At 39.0% G+C, this 23,587-nt stretch overlaps 1 protein-coding gene across 2 annotated transcripts in view; it reads right to left on the reverse strand.

Annotated features, from left to right (window-relative positions):
- Positions 1 to 23,587, reverse strand: part of dennd1b (DENN/MADD domain containing 1B) — a 362,658-nt gene that overhangs the window by 111,055 nt on the left and 228,016 nt on the right. For both annotated transcript variants that reach the window (XM_072914655.1, XM_072914654.1), the window contains 2 exons: positions 11,148 to 11,248; positions 5,057 to 5,102 (listed from right to left, as the gene is read on the reverse strand). In XM_072914655.1, the coding sequence (XP_072770756.1) occupies positions 5,057 to 5,102; positions 11,148 to 11,248 (147 nt within the window). The remainder of the gene's footprint in view (positions 1 to 5,056; positions 5,103 to 11,147; positions 11,249 to 23,587) is intronic.

A 23,587-nucleotide genomic window follows, 5' to 3' on the forward strand; every position in this document is an offset into this window, starting at 1 on the left:
CCGCAGTCGAGGTCAGCAGAACACCATCCGCACCATACACGGTGTTGGTAGTGCACTGCTTCCCCTTCCTGAGGCGGTGGATGGTGGTCCAGAATCGCTTCGAAGCCGTCCGGAAGTCGTTTTCCATGGCTTCCCCGAACTCCTCCCATGTCCGAGTTTTTGCCTCCGCGACCGCTGAAGCCGCACACCGCTTGGCCTGTCGGTACCTGTCCGCTGCCTCAGGAGTCCCATGAGCCAAAAGAACCCGATAGGACTCCTTCTTCAGCTTGACGGCATCCCTCACCGCCGGTGTCCACCAACGGGTTCTAGGATTACCGCCACGACAGGCACCAACTACCTTGCGGCCACAGCTCCAATCAGCCGCCTCGACAATAGAGGTGCGGAACATGGTCCACTCGGACTCAATGTCCAGCACCTCCCTCGTGACATGTTCAAAGTTCTTCCGGAGGTGGGAATTGAAACTCTCTCTGACAGGAGACTCTGCCAGACGTTCCCAGCAAACCCTCACAATGCGTTTGGGCCTGCCAGGTCTGTCCGGCATCCTCCCCCACCATCGCAGCCAACTCACCACCAGGTGGTGATCGGTAGAAAGCTCCGCCCCTCTCTTCACCCGAGTGTCCAAAACATGAGGCCGCAAATCCGATGACACAACTACAAAGTCGATCATAGAACTGCGGCCTAGGGTGTCCTGGTGCCAAGTGCACATATGGACACCCTTATGCTTGAACATGGTGTTCGTTATGGACAATCCGTGACGGGCACAAAAGTCCAATAACAAAACACCACTTGGGTTCAGATCCGGGCGGCCATTCTTCCCAATCACGCCTCTCCAGGTTTCACTGTCGTTGCCAATATGAGCGTTGAAGTCCCCCAGTAGAACGAGGGAATCACCCGGGGGAGCACTCTCAAGTACTCCCTCGAGTGAATCCAAAAAGGGTGGGTACTCTGAGCTGCTGTTTGGCGCGTAAGCGCAAACAACAGTCAGGACCCGTCCCCCCACCCGAAGGCGGAGGGAAGCTACCCTCTCGTCCACCGGGTTGAACTCCAACATGCAGGCTCTGAGCCGGGGGGCAACAAGAATTGCCACCCCAGCCCGTCGCCTCTCACTGCTGGCAACGCCAGAGTGGAAGAGAGTCCAGCCCCTCTCGAGAGAACTGGTTCCAGAGCCCTTGCTGTGCGTCGAGGTGAGTCCGACTATATCCAACCGGAACTTCTCTACCTCGCGCACTAGCTCAGGCTCCTTCCCCCCCAGCGAGGTGACGTTCCACGTCCCAAGAGCTAGCTTCTGTAGCCGAGGATCGGACCGCCAAGTGCCCTGCCTTCGGCTACCGCCCAGCTCACATTGCACCCGACCTCTATGGCCCCTGCTATGGGTGGTGAGCCCATTGGAGGGGGGACCCACGTTGCCTCTTCGGGCTGTGCCCGGCCGGGCCCCATGGGGACAGGCCCGGCCACCAGGCGCTCGCCATCGTGCCCCAACTCCGGGCCTGGCTCCGGAGGGGGGCCCCGGTGACCCGCGTCCGGGCGAGGGAAATCTGAGTCTCGGTTCTTGCATTTCCATAGAAGTCTTCGAGCTGCTCTTTGTCTGATCCCTCACCTAGGACCTGTTTGTCTTGGGAGACCCTACCAGGGGGCATGGAAGCCCCCGGACAACATAGCTCCTAGGATCATTGGGACACGCAAACTCCTCTACCACGTTAAGGTGGCAGCTCAGAGAGGAGTATATATATATATATATATATATATATATATATATATATATATATATATATATATATATATATATATATATATATATATGTATATATATATATATATATATAAACAAACTATATTGCCAAATGTATTTGGCAATATTTCATATGTGAGTCAAGGCAGGTGGCCAAATACTTTTGGCAATATATATATATATATATATATATACATATATATATATATATATATATATATATATATATATATATATATATATATATATGATACCAGTATTTAGTATTAACAAATGTAAAAATAAATATTGTGACAAGTACACATTAAGTTAATAGTAATAACCAGTGGTCCTTTCTACTATTTTGTATTTGTATTTGTATTTGTTTATTTGAAGGACAATGTGCAGTTACATTAAGAATATGGCTGCATTAGATTTAGCACCATGCCCATTTCCATCAGTAGTCCTTTTATGGTGCATCTAACATCCACAATAAAATGACACAGGATTGAAAATACACAACAATATCAAAATTTCATATTGATAAACAATTTAAAATACAAGTACAATATTTAGAGGGTATGTGAATTACAAATCAGTGAGCGGTCAAGTTACAGTATTTTAGCAGCTTCATTTAAAGTGCAAAAAGATATAAAGTATTTATAAAGTATATACTAAGCTCAGACAGTTTTATTTAAATGTTTGCCATATTTAGAAATCATATACTTCTTATCAATCATACGGTATTGAGAAATCATTCCTCACAAAGAAACATTACAATGTATTAAATCCATAAACTGCTATACATTGATTAGCTTGCAAGTTATTGTGATGTAGTAAATTCCCATATGTTTACTTATTTTTAGGAGATTTCCCATATTTTGAAATGTAAATATTGATGCTCCTCTTAGACATACGTAATAAAAAAGCTTGTGATATCCCCTGATGTTTTTGGTGCTAAATCAACCACAACATTAGCGCTGCATAAAACACTATGTCGCTTCCTTAAAAAATAAATTACAAAAAATTAAAATTAAAATTAAAAGAAAAGAAAATCACCTGAATTTTACTAGCATATACTATTTATGTTTAGCTATATTTTACTGCAAATGAATATCGGCTCCAAATATCGGTTATCGGCCTCCTTGACTACTAATAATCGGTAGAGAAGTAGAGAAGACGACATCTAAATGTAAATACTGTTGTCACCAGTGTTGGGTTAGTTACTGAAAACCAGTAACTAGTTACAGTTACTAGTTACTTTATTTCAAAAGTAACTCAATTACTAACTCAGTTACTTACACCAAAAAATATTGCGTTACTGTGAAAAGTAACTATTTATTTACTTCTTTTTTTCCCCTTTTTTTAAGGCTCCCATTATGCCCTTTCAGCCATCATTTCAGTACTGTTATTGCACTGGAGAATAATACAATGTGTTGATCAACTTGACATGCATTTGCATCACTGAACTCAAAAAGCAATGTGGTCTACATACAACACACAAAGACAAAGATATGTTTTAAAGGGCCAATTTATTTCAGGCCAGAACAAATTGACAAAACTATTTTAAATAGCTGCAACATAATGGCACTTTAACTTTAAGTAGATAGGATCTTTGATCCAAGACACAACTTACATTTAACTAAAATCGTATTTTCTTTGTGCTCGACAAAAGAAAAGTATTGAGAATGTCTCCATGTTAAAAAACTCGACTTTTGGCTTCGCCATGATATCTTGTTAGTTGTTATGAGATTAGCGTATGTGTGTGTGTGTGTGTGGCCCTTTAAGATATGACAGCATGTGAGGTGAGTGACGTCAGTGAGTGAGTGGGCGAGAGAGGTGAGCGAGCGGCGACAGTGAGTGCGTGCAGGTGCTCTAGCTTGGTGGATGGCTGCGTCCAATAAAGTCACAAAGTTGCAACAAACCGCCGGTCTCGTCATTCAACCTCAGCTGTAAAGACCCACTGCCGGGTAAAGTGAAGGTTGTTAGCCCCGAAGACGTACATAGGCCCTGGAGGAACGTCTCCCCTGCGCTCCTCAACTGCGGTATGGGAGTCCCCCCCTCCCCCACCCACACAAAGCACGCCTTTTCTTTTCCACCGCAGCGCTGCAATAAAACACACTCAGATCTTCTGTTTCTAGCCGATACTACATGAAGAATAACGTAAAATAACGCAGTAAAGCATCATGTAGTAACGGTAACTGAGTTACTGAATATAAAAAATAACGCGTTAGATTACTAGTTACCGCCGAAACTAACGGCGTTACAGCAATGCGTTACTTTGTAACGCGTTAGTCCCAACACTGGTCGTCACACACTATGAACAATGAACATTTGCATGTAGTAGCAATCAGAACATTTTTACTGTAACACACAACTACTGAGAGCATGAAGGATGGCATAGAGAAAGGATATTTGAATTGTGCATTCCCCCCCAGCAGCACCAAAACCTCATGCATCAACAACAGCTCAGTGATGCTGCGCTACACTGTATGCATCCTGATGGCGACAAACGCAACAATTATTTCAGTGTGATGCAGGATACAGGCAAGTGTGTGTGTGTTTAGATGGGGGGGAGAAGCAGAGTGTGTGTGAATTTCTAGTTTGTCACTTTTGTGACAGCCTGTGCAACCGAGGCTCACATGTTGATCTGGACTAATTATGGAGTGGCAAGAAAGGGGGTCTGTCACGGATGCAGAGTGTGATAAATACTTCCACTGCCACAACTGTCAGACAAATATCACACACATGTGTGCACACACACACACACACACACACACACACACACACACACACACACACACACACACACACACACACACACACACACACACACACAAACAAAATAGCATCTACACACAAGTGCACACATGCTTACAACATGCGCTCACAGACAGCCATAGTGACGGCTTGCCCCGCCAAACAACACAAAGCTTTCCAACAATGGAGTGAAAAACCTCTTTGTTTGCTTTTCCCTTCTTCTCTGTACTTCCGGTAAAAAAAGAAAAGAACCAGCACAAGACAGAGAGAGGGACAACATTCTGTCCAGTTTTTCTTTTCAATTAGTGTGCTACAGAAACTTTCTTTTTTTTTGCACCAGAATAAGCAAAGCGTGAGGGCAAAAGTAAAAGACTCAGACGACGCAAAGAACTAAGTGTAAACTTACTAACTTAATTTCATTTTTGTTGTTTTTTTTAAAAGTAAATTCACTAACATGAAACCAGGAGCTCATTACATGAAGTACATTTGCTTTCCCCAGCTGTACACTGTGCACACTTCTGCATATACATACACATAATGATGCATAAATATTTGCAAGCACCATTTTTCAAGAATGAACAAACGTACCTCCAGTAGACTAAGATGAACTCCCACAAAGTATGGCATGGGGGCACTGCAGATGGAAAGGAAAAACACATCTATAAGCACTCGACATCACATGGTATTCAAGTCTGCATACTGTACTTTTCCTTTTTTACACATCCAGCAAGAACTTTCAGTTTTAAAACAATTAATTTTGTCTATATGTATACATATATATATATATATATATATATATATATATACATATACATATCCATATATATATATATATATATATATATATACATATATATATATATATACATACATACATATATATATACACATACCTACATATACGTATATATATATATATATACATATATATGTATGTGTGGGAAAAAAAAAATCACAAGACTATTTCATCTCTACAGGCCTGTTTCATGAAACAGGCCTGTAGAGATGAATTAGTCTTGTGATTTTTTTTCCCACACATACATATATTGCGCTCTACTACGGTATCGAGCACTATTTTTTGGATAACCTTATTAAGACATATACATATATATATATATATATTTATATACACATACATACATATATATATACATACATATATAAATACACACATACATATATATACATACATATATATACACACATACTGTACATACATACATACGTACATATATATACATACATATACATATATACATACAAATATATATACATACATATATATACATACATACATATATATATATACATATATATACATACATACATATATATATATATATACATATATACATACATATATATATATACATATATACATACATATATATATATACAGGTAAAAGCCAGTAAATTAGAATATTTTGAAAAACTTGATTTATTTCAGTAATTGCATTCAAAAGGTGTAACTTGTACATTATATTTATTCATTGCACACAGACTGATGCATTCAAATGTTTATTTCATTTAATTTTGATGATTTGAAGTGGCAACAAATGAAAATCCAAAATTCCGTGTGTCACAAAATTAGAATATTACTTAAGGCTAAAACAAAAAAGGGATTTTTAGAAATGTTGGCCAACTGAAAAGTATGAAAATGAAAAATATGAGCATGTACAATACTCAATACTTGGTTGGAGCTCCTTTTGCCTCAATTACTGCGTTAATGCGGCGTGGCATGGAGTCGATGAGTTTCTGGCACTGCTCAGGTGTTATGAGAGCCCAGGTTGCTCTGATAGTGGCCTTCAACTCTTCTGCGTTTTTGGGTCTGGCATTCTGCATCTTCCTTTTCACAATACCCCACAGATTTTCTATGGGGCTAAGGTCAGGGGAGTTGGCGGGCCAATTTAGAACAGAAATACCATGGTCCGTAAACCAGGCACGGGTAGATTTTGCGCTGTGTGCAGGCGCCAAGTCCTGTTGGAACTTGAAATCTCCATCTCCATAGAGCAGGTCAGCAGCAGGAAGCATGAAGTGCTCTAAAACTTGCTGGTAGACGGCTGCGTTGACCCTGGATCTCAGGAAACAGAGTGGACCGACACCAGCAGATGACATGGCACCCCAAACCATCACCCAACCATGCAAATTTTGCATTTCCTTTGGAAATCGAGGTCCCAGAGTCTGGAGGAAGACAGGAGAGGCACAGGATCCACGTTGCCTGAAGTCTAGTGTAAAGTTTCCACCATCAGTGATGGTTTGGGGTGCCATGTCATCTGCTGGTGTCGGTCCACTCTGTTTCCTGAGATCCAGGGTCAACGTAGCCGTCTACCAGCAAGTTTTAGAGCACTTCATGCTTCCTGCTGCTGACCTGCTCTATGGAGATGGAGATTTCAAGTTCCAACAGGACTTGGCGCCTGCACACAGCGCAAAATCTACCCGTGCCTGGTTTACGGACCATGGTATTTCTGTTCTAAATTGGCCCGCCAACTCCCCTGACCTTAGCCCCATAGAAAATCTGTGGGGTATTGTGAAAAGGAAGATGCAGAATGCCAGACCCAAAAACGCAGAAGAGTTGAAGGCCACTATCAGAGCAACCTGGGCTCTCATAACACCTGAGCAGTGCCAGAAACTCATCGACTCCATGCCACGCCGCATTAACGCAGTAATTGAGGCAAAAGGAGCTCCAACCAAGTATTGAGTATTGTACATGCTCATATTTTTCATTTTCATACTTTTCAGTTGGCCAACATTTCTAAAAATCCCTTTTTTGTATTAGCCTTAAGTAATATTCTAATTTTGTGACACACGGAATTTTGGATTTTCATTTGTTGCCACTTCAAATCATCAAAATTAAATGAAATAAACATTTGAATGCATAAGTCTGTGTGCAATGAATAAATATAATGTACAAGTTACACCTTTTGAATGCAATTACTGAAATAAATCAAGTTTTTCAAAATATTCTAATTTACTGGCTTTTACCTGTATATATATATATACATATATATATATATATATATATACTGTATATATATATATATATATATATATATATATATATATATATATATATATATATATATATATATATATATAAATAAATATACATGTATACACACACACACACACACACACACACACACACACACACACACACACACACACACACAATAAATGATAACATATCAACTTGTAAAGGCATTTATAATCATGTTAATTTCTAATAAGTAAATCAATGGACTTCAAACGTAATAAAGATAAAACTAATATTTTCAAATTCACAATTTATTAGCTGCCACAAATATGGTGATGTCTGTTTTAATTCACAGATCATCAGCATTTTCTTCATTACTCCGACACTACAAAAAGGTGTAAAATCAATTGTTGTATTATTATTAGGGGTGTCCCATTTGATATTGGACTACTGGGTATCGATTTGCATCTAAAATATTCAATAAGCGCTCAGATACAAGCGGTCCTGCAGCACATATACTTGAGCAAAGCTGGGCATCCAGGTAACATTTCCTCCAATATGCACACAAGTTATTTACAATAAGGTAAACATGGTAGGCGACTAAGAGCCGGCAGCTACGCAACAGCTAAGCACACAATAGCCCACACACTAGGCATACGCAATAGGTGGCCTTTATTGAACAATATTGCAGTCTAAAGCACGACAATTGTCAATATTAACAAATATCAACTAATTATAGTTGAAAAATCTCCAGCAAAGTATCCAGTAAAAAATGTGTCCGCATCATTCAAATTTATGGACCATGAGTAGAGATGTCCGATAATATCGGCAGGCCGATAAATGCCTTGAAATGTAATATCAGAAATTATCGGTATCGTTTTTTTATTATTATCGGTATTGTTTTTTTATTTTTTTTATTAAATCAACATAAAAAACACAAGATACACTTACAATTAGTGCACCAACCCCAAAAACCTTCCTCGCCCATTTACACTCATTCGCACAAAAGTGTTGTTTCTTTCTGTTATTAATATTCTGGTTCCTACATTATATATCAATATATATCAATACAGTCTGCAAGGGATACAGTCCGTAAGCACACATGATTGTGCGTGCTGCTGGTCCACTAATAGTACTAACCTTTAACAGTTAATTTTACTAATTTTCATTAATTACTAGTTTCAATGTAACTGTTTTTATATTGTTTTACTTTCTTTTTTATTCAAGAATATGTTTTTAATTTATTTATCTTATTTTATTAATTTTTTTTAAAAGTACCTTATCTTCACCATACCTGGTTGTCCAAATTAGGCATAATAATGTGTTAATTCCACGACTGTGTATATCGGCATCGGTTGATATCGGTATCGGTAATTAAAGAGTTGGACAATATCGGAATATCGGATATCGGCAAAAAGCCATTATCGGACATCCCTAACCATGAGCTTAATTTAATGACTTTTTGTGGCCACTAGGTGTTGCCCAAAAATGTATTACCACTCTACTTCAACTTAAAGACAGCATAAGTCCATTTTGGATTTTATTAACAATTAGTTGAAAAAATTTCATACCTACCATTCTATTTTTACTATTCTGACGTTCAAAATCCCAAAAAAACAATGACTCGTGTCGATAGCCATACTCAAGGCTTCAATATCGTTATCGCATCGGAAGTAAAAAGGGTGTATCGGAACACCCCTAGTTATTATTTTGGCATAATGGAACAATATTAACATCTCCCGCATAATTACGTTTGCAAAAATAAAGTCAGTTGATGCATTTATTTTTGAACTAAAACTGATTAAGTGAATGAAAATGTTCTCTTTAAAACACTTTACTTTGCATGGATTTTGCCATGTGCAGTTCGGTGATCGAAGCATGGACTTCAATTTAGGGGTTTTACAAAATGATGGCATTTACCAGGCATAAATTACAACTATGCTATGCACAGTACGCTCATTTTCGGGGGGTCCATAGATGAATATAACAATAATTTGTAATCCTTGGACAACAATTCTAGTCGTCAATGACAGGCTGGAGTCTAAGCATTCAATAAACCAGTGTTTTTCAACCGTTTTTGAGCCAAGGCACATTTGTTGCATTGAAAAAATTCGGAGGCACACCACCAGCAGAAATCATAAAAAAACGAAACTTAGTTAACAGTAAAACGTTGTTGTCACAATTGTTGGATATGACTTTAGAGTGTAACCAACCATGCATCACTATAGCTCTTGTCTCAAAGTAGATGTACTGTCACCACCTGTCACATCACACCCTGACTTATTTGAACTTTTTTGCTGTTTTCCTGTGTGTAGTGTTTTACTTCTTGTCTTGCGCTCCTATTTTGGTGGCTTTTTCTATTTCTTTGGTATTTTCCTGTAGCAGTTTCATGTCTTCCTTTGAGCGATATTTCCCGCATCTACTTTGTTTTAGCAATCAAGAATATTTCAGTTGTTTTTATCCTTCTTTGTGGGGACATTGTTGATTGTCATGTCGTATTCGGATGTACATTGTGGACGCCGTCTTTGCTCCACAGTAAGTCTTTGCTGTTGTCCAGCATTCTGTTTTTGTTTACTTTGTAGCCAGTTCAGTTTTAGTTTTGTTCTGCATTGCCTTCCCTAAGCTCCAAAGCCTTTTCTTAGGAGCACTCGCCTTTTGTTTATTTTTGGTTTAAGCATTAGACACCTTTTTACCTCCAGTCTGCCTCCCGCTGTTTCCGACATCTACAAAGCAATTAGCTACCTGCTGCCACCTACTGATATGGAAGAGTATTACACGGTTACTCTGCCGAGCTCTAGACAACACCGACACTCAACAACAACAACACATCATTTGCAGACTATAATTACTGGTTTGCAAAAAATATTTTTAACCCAAATAGGTGAAATTAAATAATCTCCCACGGCACACCAGACTGTATCTCACGGTACACTAGTGTGTCGCGGCAAAGTGGTTGAAAAACACTGCAATAAACTATATACTGTCATTGTCCAAATATATAAAAGGAGCTAAATTTGAGTATGATTTTTAAAAAGGACATGTTGAATCACTGAGTAATATTGTGAGCGAATCAACCAATTAAATAACTGAAGCTAATTTTAAGAGCATGATATGGACCATAAACTCTGAATACATTGTTTTGTGTCAGGGCATTTCTGCCTAGAAGGATTTAGGTGCTGTAGGCTCATAATTACCCCAATACAAGCCAGCAACTCACAGCTGGCCATCCCTCTGCAGTGTAATAGACAATGATACGACACTCCCGTCCATCAACAAATGTGCACATGCACACACCAGAATCTCCAGAAACGCAGATGTACAGTACGTGCACTCGTCATCTAATGAAATTACATTTTTGCAATCAGTGCTTGGAGGGCAACCTTGTGATTGAATCAACCGCTGCTGAGTCTTCACAGAGTGTTGAAAATCACATTTTACAGTCAGTGATGAAGAGCTTTCAGAAGCAGATGTGTCGCCCGCGTTAAGGTTGTGCGCTATCACAGCTGATCCCATACGAAGGCAGATGAAATCCACATGCGCACATTGGCATTCAACCAATGCAGATGTAAAGACGAGCTGTTACCTGTTCCCACTGTTTAAGTCCATAGGATGGGTGGTGGTTGATGAAGACAATAACAAGGCCAACAAGGTGATCCACACTGTATGTTGTGAACAGTATGTTAGTGTGTAGGTGACGAGCCTTACCAGCAGTAGTCCAGAAGATGCGGGGGCAGCACAGGGATGAAGATATGCTGCCAGTACATTGGAAAGAGCAAAGCAGCTGCACCGTGGACACATGCAGTTAACTAGGGAGAAAGCAAGAGAGGAAAGAATCAAATTAATTGAACATGCATATATGAACAGAAAATACTAGAACTGTCACAATTTTAATACATTTTCATTATTAATATGATTGAACATTTTAACGCAATTAACCCGTCTGACTAAAAATCCCTTAAGTGTATACCAGGGATATTCAACTAAATAGTTTCCAGGGCCACATTTAGTCAAATCTAGGGACTGGGGGGCAAACTTCTCTCTTCCCTATTAGGCCATGTCTCCACTAAGTTGTGTAACCCCTTAAACAAATAATTATTTAGCCTAAGCCCCATTTCAGCCACACTAAACCAATGTTTAAGGTACCCCTCCTCAGACATTTTATTACACGGGTAAGTGCGCTGTGTATTTCTTGAATCTCTGGCACGATCATTGATCGTTTACAAAGTGAGTTCGGAGAGGAAGTGACGCCAGAAAAACCGAGCCCACACATGAAGTGACGTCAGAAAGAATGCGCCACAGCCAGCTTCATAATAAAGCGGTTTCGTAACTCGGAGGTAAACACTGGAAAGATGGAGGCGAGTCATCCAGACATTTCTCCTTCTACATGTACAGACGCTTGTGGAAATCACCCATGAATACCTTAAGAGAAAGCGATTGCAGCTATTTCGGATACAACACTTCTCAGACGGCAAGAGAACTTTGGAATGTCCAAGTCAGCTGTGATTCTATTTAGCGAAAAACTTTGTCCATTTGTCGAAGGGGAGACAACGAGAATGCGAGCTCCCGTGGATGTGATAAAAAAGATAGCGTGTCCTTTGTATTACCTGGCTGTCGAGTGAAGAATGGTAAATAAATGGTAAATGGGTTATAATCGTATAGCGCTTTTCTACCTTCAAGGTACTCAAAGCGCTTTGACACTATTTCCACATTCACACACTGATGGCGGGAGCTGCCATGCAAGGCCCTAACCACGACCCATCAGGAGCAAGGGTGAAGTGTCTTGTTCAAGGACACAACAGACGTGACGAGGTTGGTAGTAAGTGGGGATTGAACCAAGAACCCTCAGGTTGCTGGCACGGCCACTCTCCCAACAGCGCCACGCTGTCCCCAAGACGAGAAAACATTGAATGCATTTGGACTGGCAAAGCAGACTGTATCAGTTATTGTCCGCCATGTATGTGGCGGACTTAACGTCTAGGTCCGGAGTAGTGGTTCTTAACCTGGGCTCAGGGGTTCGGCGGAGTTGAAAACACACCCGACTAAATATCGTGTAAATACAAACTTCTCCCTGTCGGCAAATTACAGATACGGCAACAGCAGAAGTCAGACTGATTTGCAATGTGTGTAATTTGTTGTGAGTTTATGCACTGTGTTGGTTTTGTTCTTTGAACAAGGTGATGTTCATGCACGGTTCATTTTGTGCACCAGTAAAAAAAAACATGGTAACACTTTAGTATGGGGAACATATTCACCATTAATTAGTTGTTTGTTAACATGCAAATTAGTAACATTTTGGCTCTTAACTAGTCATTATTAAGTACTTAGTAATGCCTTATTCGGCATGGCCTTATTATAACCCTAACCCTCAAACCCTGGCCCTAACCCTAACCAAATAACTCTAAATTAAGTCTCTTTTACTTAGAATATGTTCCCCTAGTGTCCAAATAACTCTACATGAAGTCTTTGTTACTTAGAATATGTTCCCCATACTAAAGTGTTACCAAAAACATATAACTTGGTCTTGAATTTGAAAAAAAAAAACATTTTATTTTTCACTAAAGAAGGTTTCGGTGAATGTGCATATGAAACTGGTGGGGTTCGGTACCTCCAACAAGGTTAAGAACCACTGGTCCAGAGTATAAAAAGTCACCAAAAACGAATGGACAATGAAGGTGAAGGCAAAAGAGTGAGGAGTGTCCTGACCAGATATCTAGATCCCTAGATTGATTGATGAAAAATGTTATTTATCACATTGTTTACGTGTCTAATAAAGATTTGACTAATTTAAGATGGCTCAGGTGTGATTCACTACAATAGGGCCCCACAGCACACTGGATTCCAGTTAATTGAAATAACACAACACTGGATATTGTTCAGATAAGTTACATTTAAGAACTTGCACACAAAGCAACACTGGAGATGACTATGACGTGTGCATTTTCCAATTTACCCTGGATAATCTTATCCTTAGTGTAAACGGGGCCTTAGTCCTATTTTATATTCTGCAAAACCAGTGTCCTCCACAGTAGACATTTGATTTGAGTCTTTTATTTCTGTCAGTTACAGGAGCGCTCTGCTGTTTTTAAGGACCTCCTAGCTGGTCAAAGATCATCTCCATGACAGCTCTCTAGTGTTTTTAAGAATATGCTGCAAAAATGTCAGTCCCACAGTTTTTTTTTAAACTAAACTCGCAGGACACAAGTTGCAATAGCCCAAATGATGACAAAGAGTGGACCTAAAATAGAACCCTGGGGAACACCACTAGCATAATTAAAGAAGTTGAACAAAACAAGCTACAGCAAGACCTTACATAAATTACATTATGAAAAACATTTGTAACTGCCAAAAAGGTCGAGGAATGCCTCAGTTATGTAAACCACAATTTGGACACTTTTTTTTTTTTGCTAAAAGGTTAAATTGTCAATGCAAGGCTCTGCTAATGTGTTTACAGTGGTCCAAATGTCTCTATACCAGTGTTTTTCAACCTTTTCTAAGCCAAGGCACATTTTTTTTCATTGAAAAAATCCAGAGGCACACCACCAGCAGAAAACATTAAAAAAATGAAACTCAGCAGCCGATATTGACAGCAAAAAGTTGTTCTCGCTATTGTTGGGTAGGAATTCAAACCATAACCAACCATGCATCAATATAGCTCTTGTCTCAAAGTAGGTGTACTGTCACGACCGGTCACATCACGCCGTGACTTATTTTGAGTTTTTTGCTGTTTTCCTGTGTGTAGTGTTTTACTTCTTGTCTTGCGCTCCTATGTCGGTGTTGATCGTCATGTCATGTAGGATGTACTTTGTGGATGCTGTAAGTCTTTGCTGTCGTCCAGCATTCTGTTTTTTGTTTACTTTGCAGCAAGTTCAGTTTTAGCTTCGTTTTGCATAGCCATCACTAAGCTTCAATGCCTTTTCTTAGCAGCACATGCCTTTTGTTTATTTTTGGTTTAAGCGTTAGATACCTTTTTACCTGCAAACCATCGTCGTCGTTCCCGACATCTACATAGCAATTAGCTACCTGCTGCCACCTACTGATATGGAAGAGTATAACATGGTTACTCTGCCGAGCTCTAGACAGCACAGACACTCAACAACGGCACATTTGCGGATTATAATAACTGGTTTGCAAAAAATATTTTTAACCCAACTAGGTTATAAATAATGATAAATGGGTTATACTTGTATAGCGCTTTTCTACCTTCAAGGTACTCAAAGCGCTTTGACAGTATTTCCACATTCACCCAATCACACACTGATGGCGGGAGCTGCCATGCAAGGCGCTAACCAGCAGCCTCTCCCACGGCACACCAAACAATACCTCACGGTACACTAGTGTGTTGAAAAACACTGCTCTATACGACGGGTTTTTAGAAATATTCAGCAACAATGATTGTCTCCCAAGTTTTGAATTGAACTCAGGGGCCGGTATAGTGTCATTTCCAGGCTGGATTTGGCCCCCGAGGAGCAAGTTGAATAACCTTGGTCCATTGCAACTCATTTTGTCCAAGTCGTCGAGCATGTGCAAATAAGCAGTCGATCAGGTAGAGACAGACTGCAGATAATAATGATGAATGATATTGAATCGTAATTCATCGATATTAATGCAGAGTAACCCTGTTACTAATCTGGTTAAAACATTTAGGTACACAAACCCTGTTGTACTCGATTTTATGTGTTTTCCTTTACAATGCACTGAAGAATAGAGATGGGTATTGTTTACATTTTAACCGGTATGGATACCAAATAAGTACTTTTGAAACATCCAATTTTTTGTAAAAAATAAATAAAGAAATAAAATAATATTAAAAAAAAGCCTTTTTATTTCTAGAAAATGTTTTAACATTTGATTTAAACAGACAATTAATTTCAATACTTTCAAAAAATACAGAGAAGTATAACAAATAAGTACATTTTCGAGCTATTTTTATCAGAATTAAATAAACAGAATTAACCTCTTGTCAGTCATCCATTCTCTTTGTCTCTGTGAGTGGAGGTGTAACGCAAACATAAGGTAACATTGTAGCAATGATTCAGATCACACCAAAATATAATCGCCTGTTCTTTACTAACAAATTAACAGACGCAGGCTAATACAGAGCCTCCTGGCGGAGGTAATAAAAATGTGCAAAAAAAGACTTTCTTGTGTTGTAATGTTGATGCTCACAATTCTAGGGTTTATAAATGCACCCATTATTTCTGCAAATGAGGAAGTGCTGTGTTGTTGTTGTGGTTAGCACTACAGTTCTAGCTGTCTGGTGTCTTAGGGCTGCTGTCGGTATGTTAAGGTATGCAATAAAGTTTAAAAAGAGTGAGACTGTGAGCCTACTGACTACTAACAAGACATTACTTGTACTATCACCTTCAAGCATATGGCAGGTGACTGAGTCAGCATTCATTTAGCACCGACATGAAGCACCGATAGATACTTAGTTTTTTGGTGTGGTTACAACTAGGGATGTCCGATAATGGCTTTTTGCCGATATCCGATATTTCGATATTGTCCAACTCTTAATTAACGATACCGATATTAACCAATACCGATATATACAGTCGTGGAACTAACTCATTATTATGCCTAATTTGGACAACCAGGTATGGTGAAGATAAGGTCCTTTTTTTAAAAATAAATAAAATCCATCCATCCATCCATTTTCTACCGCTTATTCCCTTTGGGGTCGCGGGGGGCGCTGGAGCCTATCTCAGCTACAATCGTAGCAACTTTCCATACGCTGACATATTGTAGTTTTTGCAAGGCTGCTCAGGGGAGCGTACATGAGAGCGGCGGTGTATTGGTGTCGTGGTCAATAAATAAAATAAGATAAATAAATTAAAAACATTTTCTTGAATAAAAAAAAGAAAGTAAAACAATATAAAAACAGTTACATAGAAACTTGTAATTAATGAAAATGAGTCATATTAATTGTTAAAGGTTAGTACTATTAGTGGACCAGCAGCACGCACAATCATGTGTGCTTACGGACTGTATCCCTTGCAGACTGTATTGATATATATTGATATATAATGTAGGAACCAGAATATTAGAAAGAAACAACCCTTTTGTGTGAATGAGTGTAAATGGGGGAGAGAGTTTTTTTTGGGTTGGTGCACTAAGTGTATCTTGTGTTTTTTATGTTGATTTAATAAAAAAATAAAAAAATAAAAAACCCGTTATCAATAATAAAAAAACGATACCGATAATTTCCGATATTACATTTTAAAGCATTTATCGACAGGCCGATATTATCGGACATCTCTAGTTACAACCGTTTATGTCGGGGACCGGTGCCATTATGGAACACTACTGAAGATTGAACTCCTGTTGACTCCACCACAGAGCCAATCAAACACAATAAAACACATATCGTTTAATTAATACCTGTCTGACAGTGTCACTCAAAACATATCTACTGTCTTTGTAAAGTGAGACATTTTGTATTTCATCTCATTACATCTGAAGACTGTAGTGTATGTTAACATTTTATGTTAAACAGGCCAACTCAAAGCTATTATTGAAAAAAGATCAACCGGTTGCCAGGAGCCTGTCTCGAAACTTTAAAGCAACATGATGCAAACAGAAAAGAGAAAAAGTACTACAAAAGTCGACATGAAGAAAGACGACTACTGCATGCTAAGATAGTATCCAGTGAATCTTCTATCAGGATTCATTTTTTTGTTAGATGATTATGCAAGTTGTTGATACTCTTACATTAACAATACTTACAAGAGCAGTTAATATAGAGAGAATATAGTTATAATATTTCATCTTTATTCTAGGATGTGTTTATCATAATCCTATAACCTTAATATTTATTAGTAATAAAGTGTTATTTTCTTAAAAAAAGATTGTAATAGGGCTGCAACGACTGATTAGTTCGATTCGAAAAAAGCATCAATTTATATTTTGTTGCTTTGATTAATCGTTTAATGTGTGTACTTAACATCAATGTGACCGCAACTTTCCATACGCTGACATATTGTAGTTTTTGCACGGCTGCTCAGGGGAGCGTACATGAGAGCGGCGGTGTATTGGTGTCGTGGTCAATCATCAATCAATTAATGTTTATTTATATAGCCCTAAATCACAAGTGTCTCAAAGGGCTGTACAAGCCACAACGGTGGTCTACATGTTAAAACACATGTTAAAAGTGCACGTGCAAAGTTGATGTTGTGCATTTATTAAAGAAAACAATGAAAGTTATGGCAAACAGAAACATCTACCGTATTTTTCGGAGTATAAGTTGCTCTGGAGTATAAGTCGCTCCGGCCGAAAATGCATAATAAAGAAGGGAAAAAACATATATAAGTCGCATTTTTTGGGGAAATGTATTTGATAAAACCCAACACCAAGAATAGACATTTGAAAGGCAATTTAAAATAAATAAAGAATAGTGAACAACAGGCTGAATAAGTGTACGTTATATGAGGCATAAATAACCAACTGAGAACGTGCCTGGTATGTTAACGTAACATATTATGGTAAGAGTCATTCAAATAACTATAACATATAGAACATGCTATACGTTTACCAAACAATCTGTCACTCCTAATCGCTAAATCCCATGAAATCTTATACGTCTAGTCTCTTACGTGAATGAGCTAAATAATATTATTTGATATTTTACGGTAATGTGTTAATAATTTCACACATAAGTCGCTCCTGAGTATAAGTCGCACCCCCGGCCAAACTATGAAAAAAACTGCAACTTATAGTCCGAAAAATACGGTATTTTCCCTGAAATGCGCATAAAATGTGTTTTATTGGATGACTCGATTAACCAACCAAACTAATCGATATATTACTAAAATAATCTTATTCAATAATCTTATCAATTTTATCAAGTCAGTGTAAAAATTCACACACAATTGTAAACACAAGTCCAATTACTTAATTCTTACACTATTTTGCCATTATTCTTACAATTACTAATTTATTCTCATTACATTTCACATTTATTCTTGTAATTAGGATTTTTTAATCCTAATTCTATGAATTTAATTCCTTACAATTTCTTTATTTGCAATGCGGCCCTAATACTTCTCCATAGGGCACTGATATATTTAAGCATGGAGTATAAGTCGCACCCGCCGAAAATGCATAATAAAGAAGGAAAAAAGCATATATAAGTCGCACTGGAGCCCGGCCAAACTATGAAAAAAACTGCGACTTATAGTCCGAAAAATACGGTACTTAATATTAACAGTAACAGCCAAGAACACTTCTGCCATTAGTCATAAAAATAAAAATAAGCAAAGCATCTATGGCCAGCGTAATAAAAAAGGGAAAATAGTTGAATAATTAACCTTACCCCCCCCCCCCCCCCTTTTTTTTTTTTAACAAATAATGAGGTGCAATCAAATGAAGATGACATTGCTTTTCAAAGGCGCTTTTCAAAAAAATCATTGTCTCCCATTGTCTTAGAGCCAGGACCCCCCACCCCCCTTCTTGACACAGCGTCTCATAGAAACCAAGCTCAAGTAATGACCTGCAACACGCACCCGCACACACACACACACACACACGGCAGGGGAACGAGGCGTTAGCTCATCCCCCAGATTAAAATAACATGATTAAATATGGAAAGAGAACAGAGGTCTGAGGGGCTCCTGCGGGACTTCATTAGGGCAAATTGCCAAAGAATGAAACATGAGTTAGCCAAGAGAGACTGCGGGCTGGGCCAATACCGCCGGGACCCCGGAGCAGCAGCCGCTGTTATACTGCTACAGCTTCACAGTCAATGTGTGAAGCGGACACACACCGTCTCTCTCACACACACACACACACACACACACACACACACACACACACACACACCAAGAGACCCTCTGCTCACTGACACACAGTGTCACAATTGACCGGCCAAAAGCCAAAACCACCGCTGCCAGATAAAGTGTGCCCCCCCCCCGCCCCCCCTCCCCATACACTCCTTGCATTGCAACCTCACATCAAACCAGTATATCTAAGAACCAATGTGTGTGTGTGCGTGTGTTAATGTGCCCCCATCCTTGCATGTTTATTTTAACTGCGCTCATTTTTTCCCATCGACTGGGAAAAAAAAAACCAAACATTTTATTCGTCATCTCCATACTCTCTCTCATCCATCCAGTCCCACAATAGTTAAGACTTAATCAACATTTAATTGGTGTCTTGCTCTGTGTATCTGAATATGCATATTTCCTCTTCAGATGCAACACAACAATGCCCCGCTCCTGTCAGGATGAATTCCCTCGCAAACAGTTTGGCTTCTTTTGTTAATTCTGCGTGTAAATCAATGGCATGAATATTAATGTGGGAAAGTGAGGCGCTGGGTGGAGGAGTAGCTATCAAAATCATCACATTGTTGTTGTTTTGTTTTTTTTCCCTCCAAAGTGATGATAAAGGGCTATTAATTTGAGATGAAGAGAGGTCAGCAGTCAGACTGCGGGTATATATAAACACACACACACACACACACACACACACACACACACACACTAAGTGGAGATCCAACAGGCGAGTGTATTCCTCCTCTGGGAGTGCAAGACAAGCCCCAGCCATTCACTGGTACCAGGAGGTAATGGCACAGAACACCTCGCTAACCAACTCCAATTATCTCCACCAGGCCTCAAGGTGAGCCCCCCAACCGGCGTGATTTACTCGCAGGTTGAAAGGGAAAAGAGGAGTCTCTCACTCTTCTTCTTCCTCACACCCACTGGCTGCTTGGAGGGAGTTACCTGAGAACGGAGGAGAATGTTCCCGAAACACAGATAATGATTTATATATTTTTTTAATTCGCTATCTCCAAAGAGATAGAGTGGAGGTGGATGTATGTCCGAGATGAGTTACAGCCCCTCTGCAGGAACACCAGGGGAATAAAATGCATGTTTGGCTCTGTAATTGTAACTTATTAAAAAGGAGTACTTGTTTTCGGTTGTCGGCATAAATTGGTCAATAAACTTGAAAAATGAGGACTTGTAACGCTCTTCATACAATGAGAGTTTTGGGGGCGGGGGGGTCGGGGAGCTTCACGTGACAGTAGACAATAAGAGGCTAAGGCTGATAAAATATTTGCCAGGCTGATAAATAATAGATGAGTGGAGCCAAATGGCTTACACGCTCCACAAAAGACCTAGGTGCTTAATATTCCATTCAATGAAGAATCACAGATACAGTCCCCAAGAACAAATACAGGATTAGGTGCTGGGTCCAGTCCTCAGGGACCAGGGCTCAGCCCGGTAATGAGGGGCTGCCTCCCTCTCACACTGTGTGTGTGTGTGTGTGTATGTGTGTGTGTGTGTGTGCGTGAGTGAGTGAGTGAGAGAAGCTAAGCGATTATACAGCGACAGCCTGCTTCAAAAAAGCAGTCAAGGTCTTTGGTTTTGCCCTGAGAGCTTTTTAGTGCACTGTAGCCAAGACAGAGGGAACACTGGTTTTTGCAGACCCATTCATCTGGACTGCAGACGGAAAAGCGACAGATGAGTGAAAGTACGACAACAAAGTACATATGAAACAGTAAAATACAACTAACTGAGCTCCATTTCTTTGCTAAAACTGTGTACTATTAAACGATTTAAACCAATTCCACCTTGTCACAAAGCTATGGATTAAATTGGTTAGACTAGATCTGACCATTCCAAGTCTGTGAGCATGAACTGATGAAGCCTGTTCGGATGACAGGCCAAATGTCTTCTAAGACAAACTGTCCAGTTGTGATCGATTGAATGCACTGAGAATACAATGACTTGGAGGAATGAGAAGAATATCTACAGACTAGTGTTGTAATGATACCAATATTTTGGTACCGGTACAAAAATAATTCTGATACTTTTCGGTACTTTTCTAAATAAAGGGGACCATTTTTGGCTTTATTTTAATAAAAAATCTTAGGGTACATTAAACATATGTTTCTTATTGCAGTTAAATCCTTAAATAAAATAGTGAACATACAAGACAACTTGTCTTTTATTAGTAAGTAAACAAACAAAGACTCCTAATTAAGTCTGCTGACATATGCAGTAACATATTGTGTCATTTATCATTCTATTATTTTGTCAACATTATTAAGGACAAGTGGTAGAAAATTAGTTATTAATCTACTTGTTCATTTACTGTTAATATCTGCTTACTTTCTCTTTTAACATGTTCTATCTACACTTCTGTTAACATTTAATAATCACTTATTCTTTTGTTGTTTGATACTTTACATTAGTTTTGGATGATACCACAAATTTGTGTATCAATTCGATACAAGTAGTTACAGGATCATACATTGGTCATATTCAAAGTCCAGGGACATATTTACTGAGTTTATAAACATAATATACATTAAAAAAAAAAAACGAAAGAAGATGTTGTGATGCCAAAATATATCGTACTAATCATAGTAGTATCGACTATATACGTGCCAGTACTTGATATCATTACAGTGGATGTTAGGTGTAGATCCACCAATGGTGTTTGTTTACATTTTGATGCCGGTGAGCTACGGTGTGTAGTGAAGCATGTTTAGCTTTTCCTCGTCCTGCAGGGATGATACTTGTAAGAAACTTACTTTATTTGTCATCATGGAGGCGAGGATTAGTGATTTAGAAGTAGCTAAAACACTGCCGACGACAGATGGACTTTAGCTGCTAGCTAGCTAGCCATGTCTTAAAGCACCTCTTCCTGAGGGCATTTCAGTGTTATAACTTAACCTTTATCTTTAGTTTTTAAGCCAAAATGCGACCGTTCCCCCTTTTCTGTCCACACACTGTGTCTGCTTGTAAGTACTCCGTGATTGTGCACATCTGAACATGCTCCTCTGGTCGTAAACCAGCAATGACACGACATGACTTCGACGCGGGTGCGGGACCGGTGCGTTTCAGAGACGGTATAGTATCGAAAATGATTCATTAGTATCCCGGTACTATATTAATACCGGTATACCGTCCAACCCTACTACAGACTATGATTTAAAAAACAGTCAGTAAAGGTGTTGTCAAAAACTTTATATATGTTTCACTATAAATATTACAAACCCCGTTTCCATATGAGTTGGGAAATTGTGTTAGATGTAAATATAAACGGAATACAATGATTTGCAAATCATTTCAACCCATATTCAATTGAATGCACTACAAAGACAAGATATTTGATGTTCAAACTCATAAACTTTAGGGTTTTTTTTGCAAAGAATAATTAACTTAGAATTTCATGGCTGCAACTCGTGCCAAAGTAGTTGGGAAAGGGCATGTTCACCACTGTGTTACATGGCCTTTCCTTTTAACAACACTCAGTAAACGTTTGGGAACTGAGGAGACACATTTTTTAAGCTTCTCAGGTGGAATTCTTTCCCATTCTTGCTTGATGTACAGCTTAAGTTGTTCAACAGTCCGGGGGTCTCCGTTGTGGTATTTTAGGCTTCATAATGCGCCACACATTTTCAATGGGAGACAGGTCTGGACTACAGGCAGGCCAGTGTAGTACCCGCACTCTTTTACTATGAAACCACGTTATAATAATAATAATAATAATAATAATAATGAAAAAAGAGGACCTAAAATGGAACCTTGAGGAACACCACTAGTATAACTAAAGAAGCTGAACAAATGACTACTGACTGAAATAAATAAGCTACAGCAACACCTTAGTTGCTGTAACTGCCAAAACGAAGAGGACTTAAAGGGGTGCATTGAGGAACGCTTCGGTTATATAAATCACTTGAAAATCAGTTCAGGTCAAATATAGTCAGTTTACTATTTTTTTTTATCAAATACAATTAATTGATTCACAAGTTTGGCACCGGTGTTCTATGTTTGCTCGCAAGGCTAAAATGTCAATGCAAGGATCAGCCAATGTGTTTACAACATGTAAGTTCATCTAAATTACCTGTAAGTGTGAATGTGGGTGTGACTGTTTGTGTGTATGTGCCTTGCGATTGGCTAGCAACCAGTCCAGGGTGTAAGAAACTCTAAATATAAAAAAAAATGGACGGATGGATGTTTTCATTACATTGTATGGAGGAACAAATATGTTCGTAAACATTAGTTATTTTAGGTGGCGTGTACATTGTTCGCACCTGGTGCTTTCCTTTCATAACAAAACCTGACTATAATTACTGATGATATTACTTACTACACAAATTTACTGGTAGACCATCTTTCTAAAGATTCCTTTAAATGAGAACA

Source organism: Nerophis lumbriciformis, linkage group LG14 (assembly GCF_033978685.3).
Source record: "Nerophis lumbriciformis linkage group LG14, RoL_Nlum_v2.1, whole genome shotgun sequence".
Lineage (NCBI taxonomy): Eukaryota > Metazoa > Chordata > Actinopteri > Syngnathiformes > Syngnathidae > Nerophis > Nerophis lumbriciformis.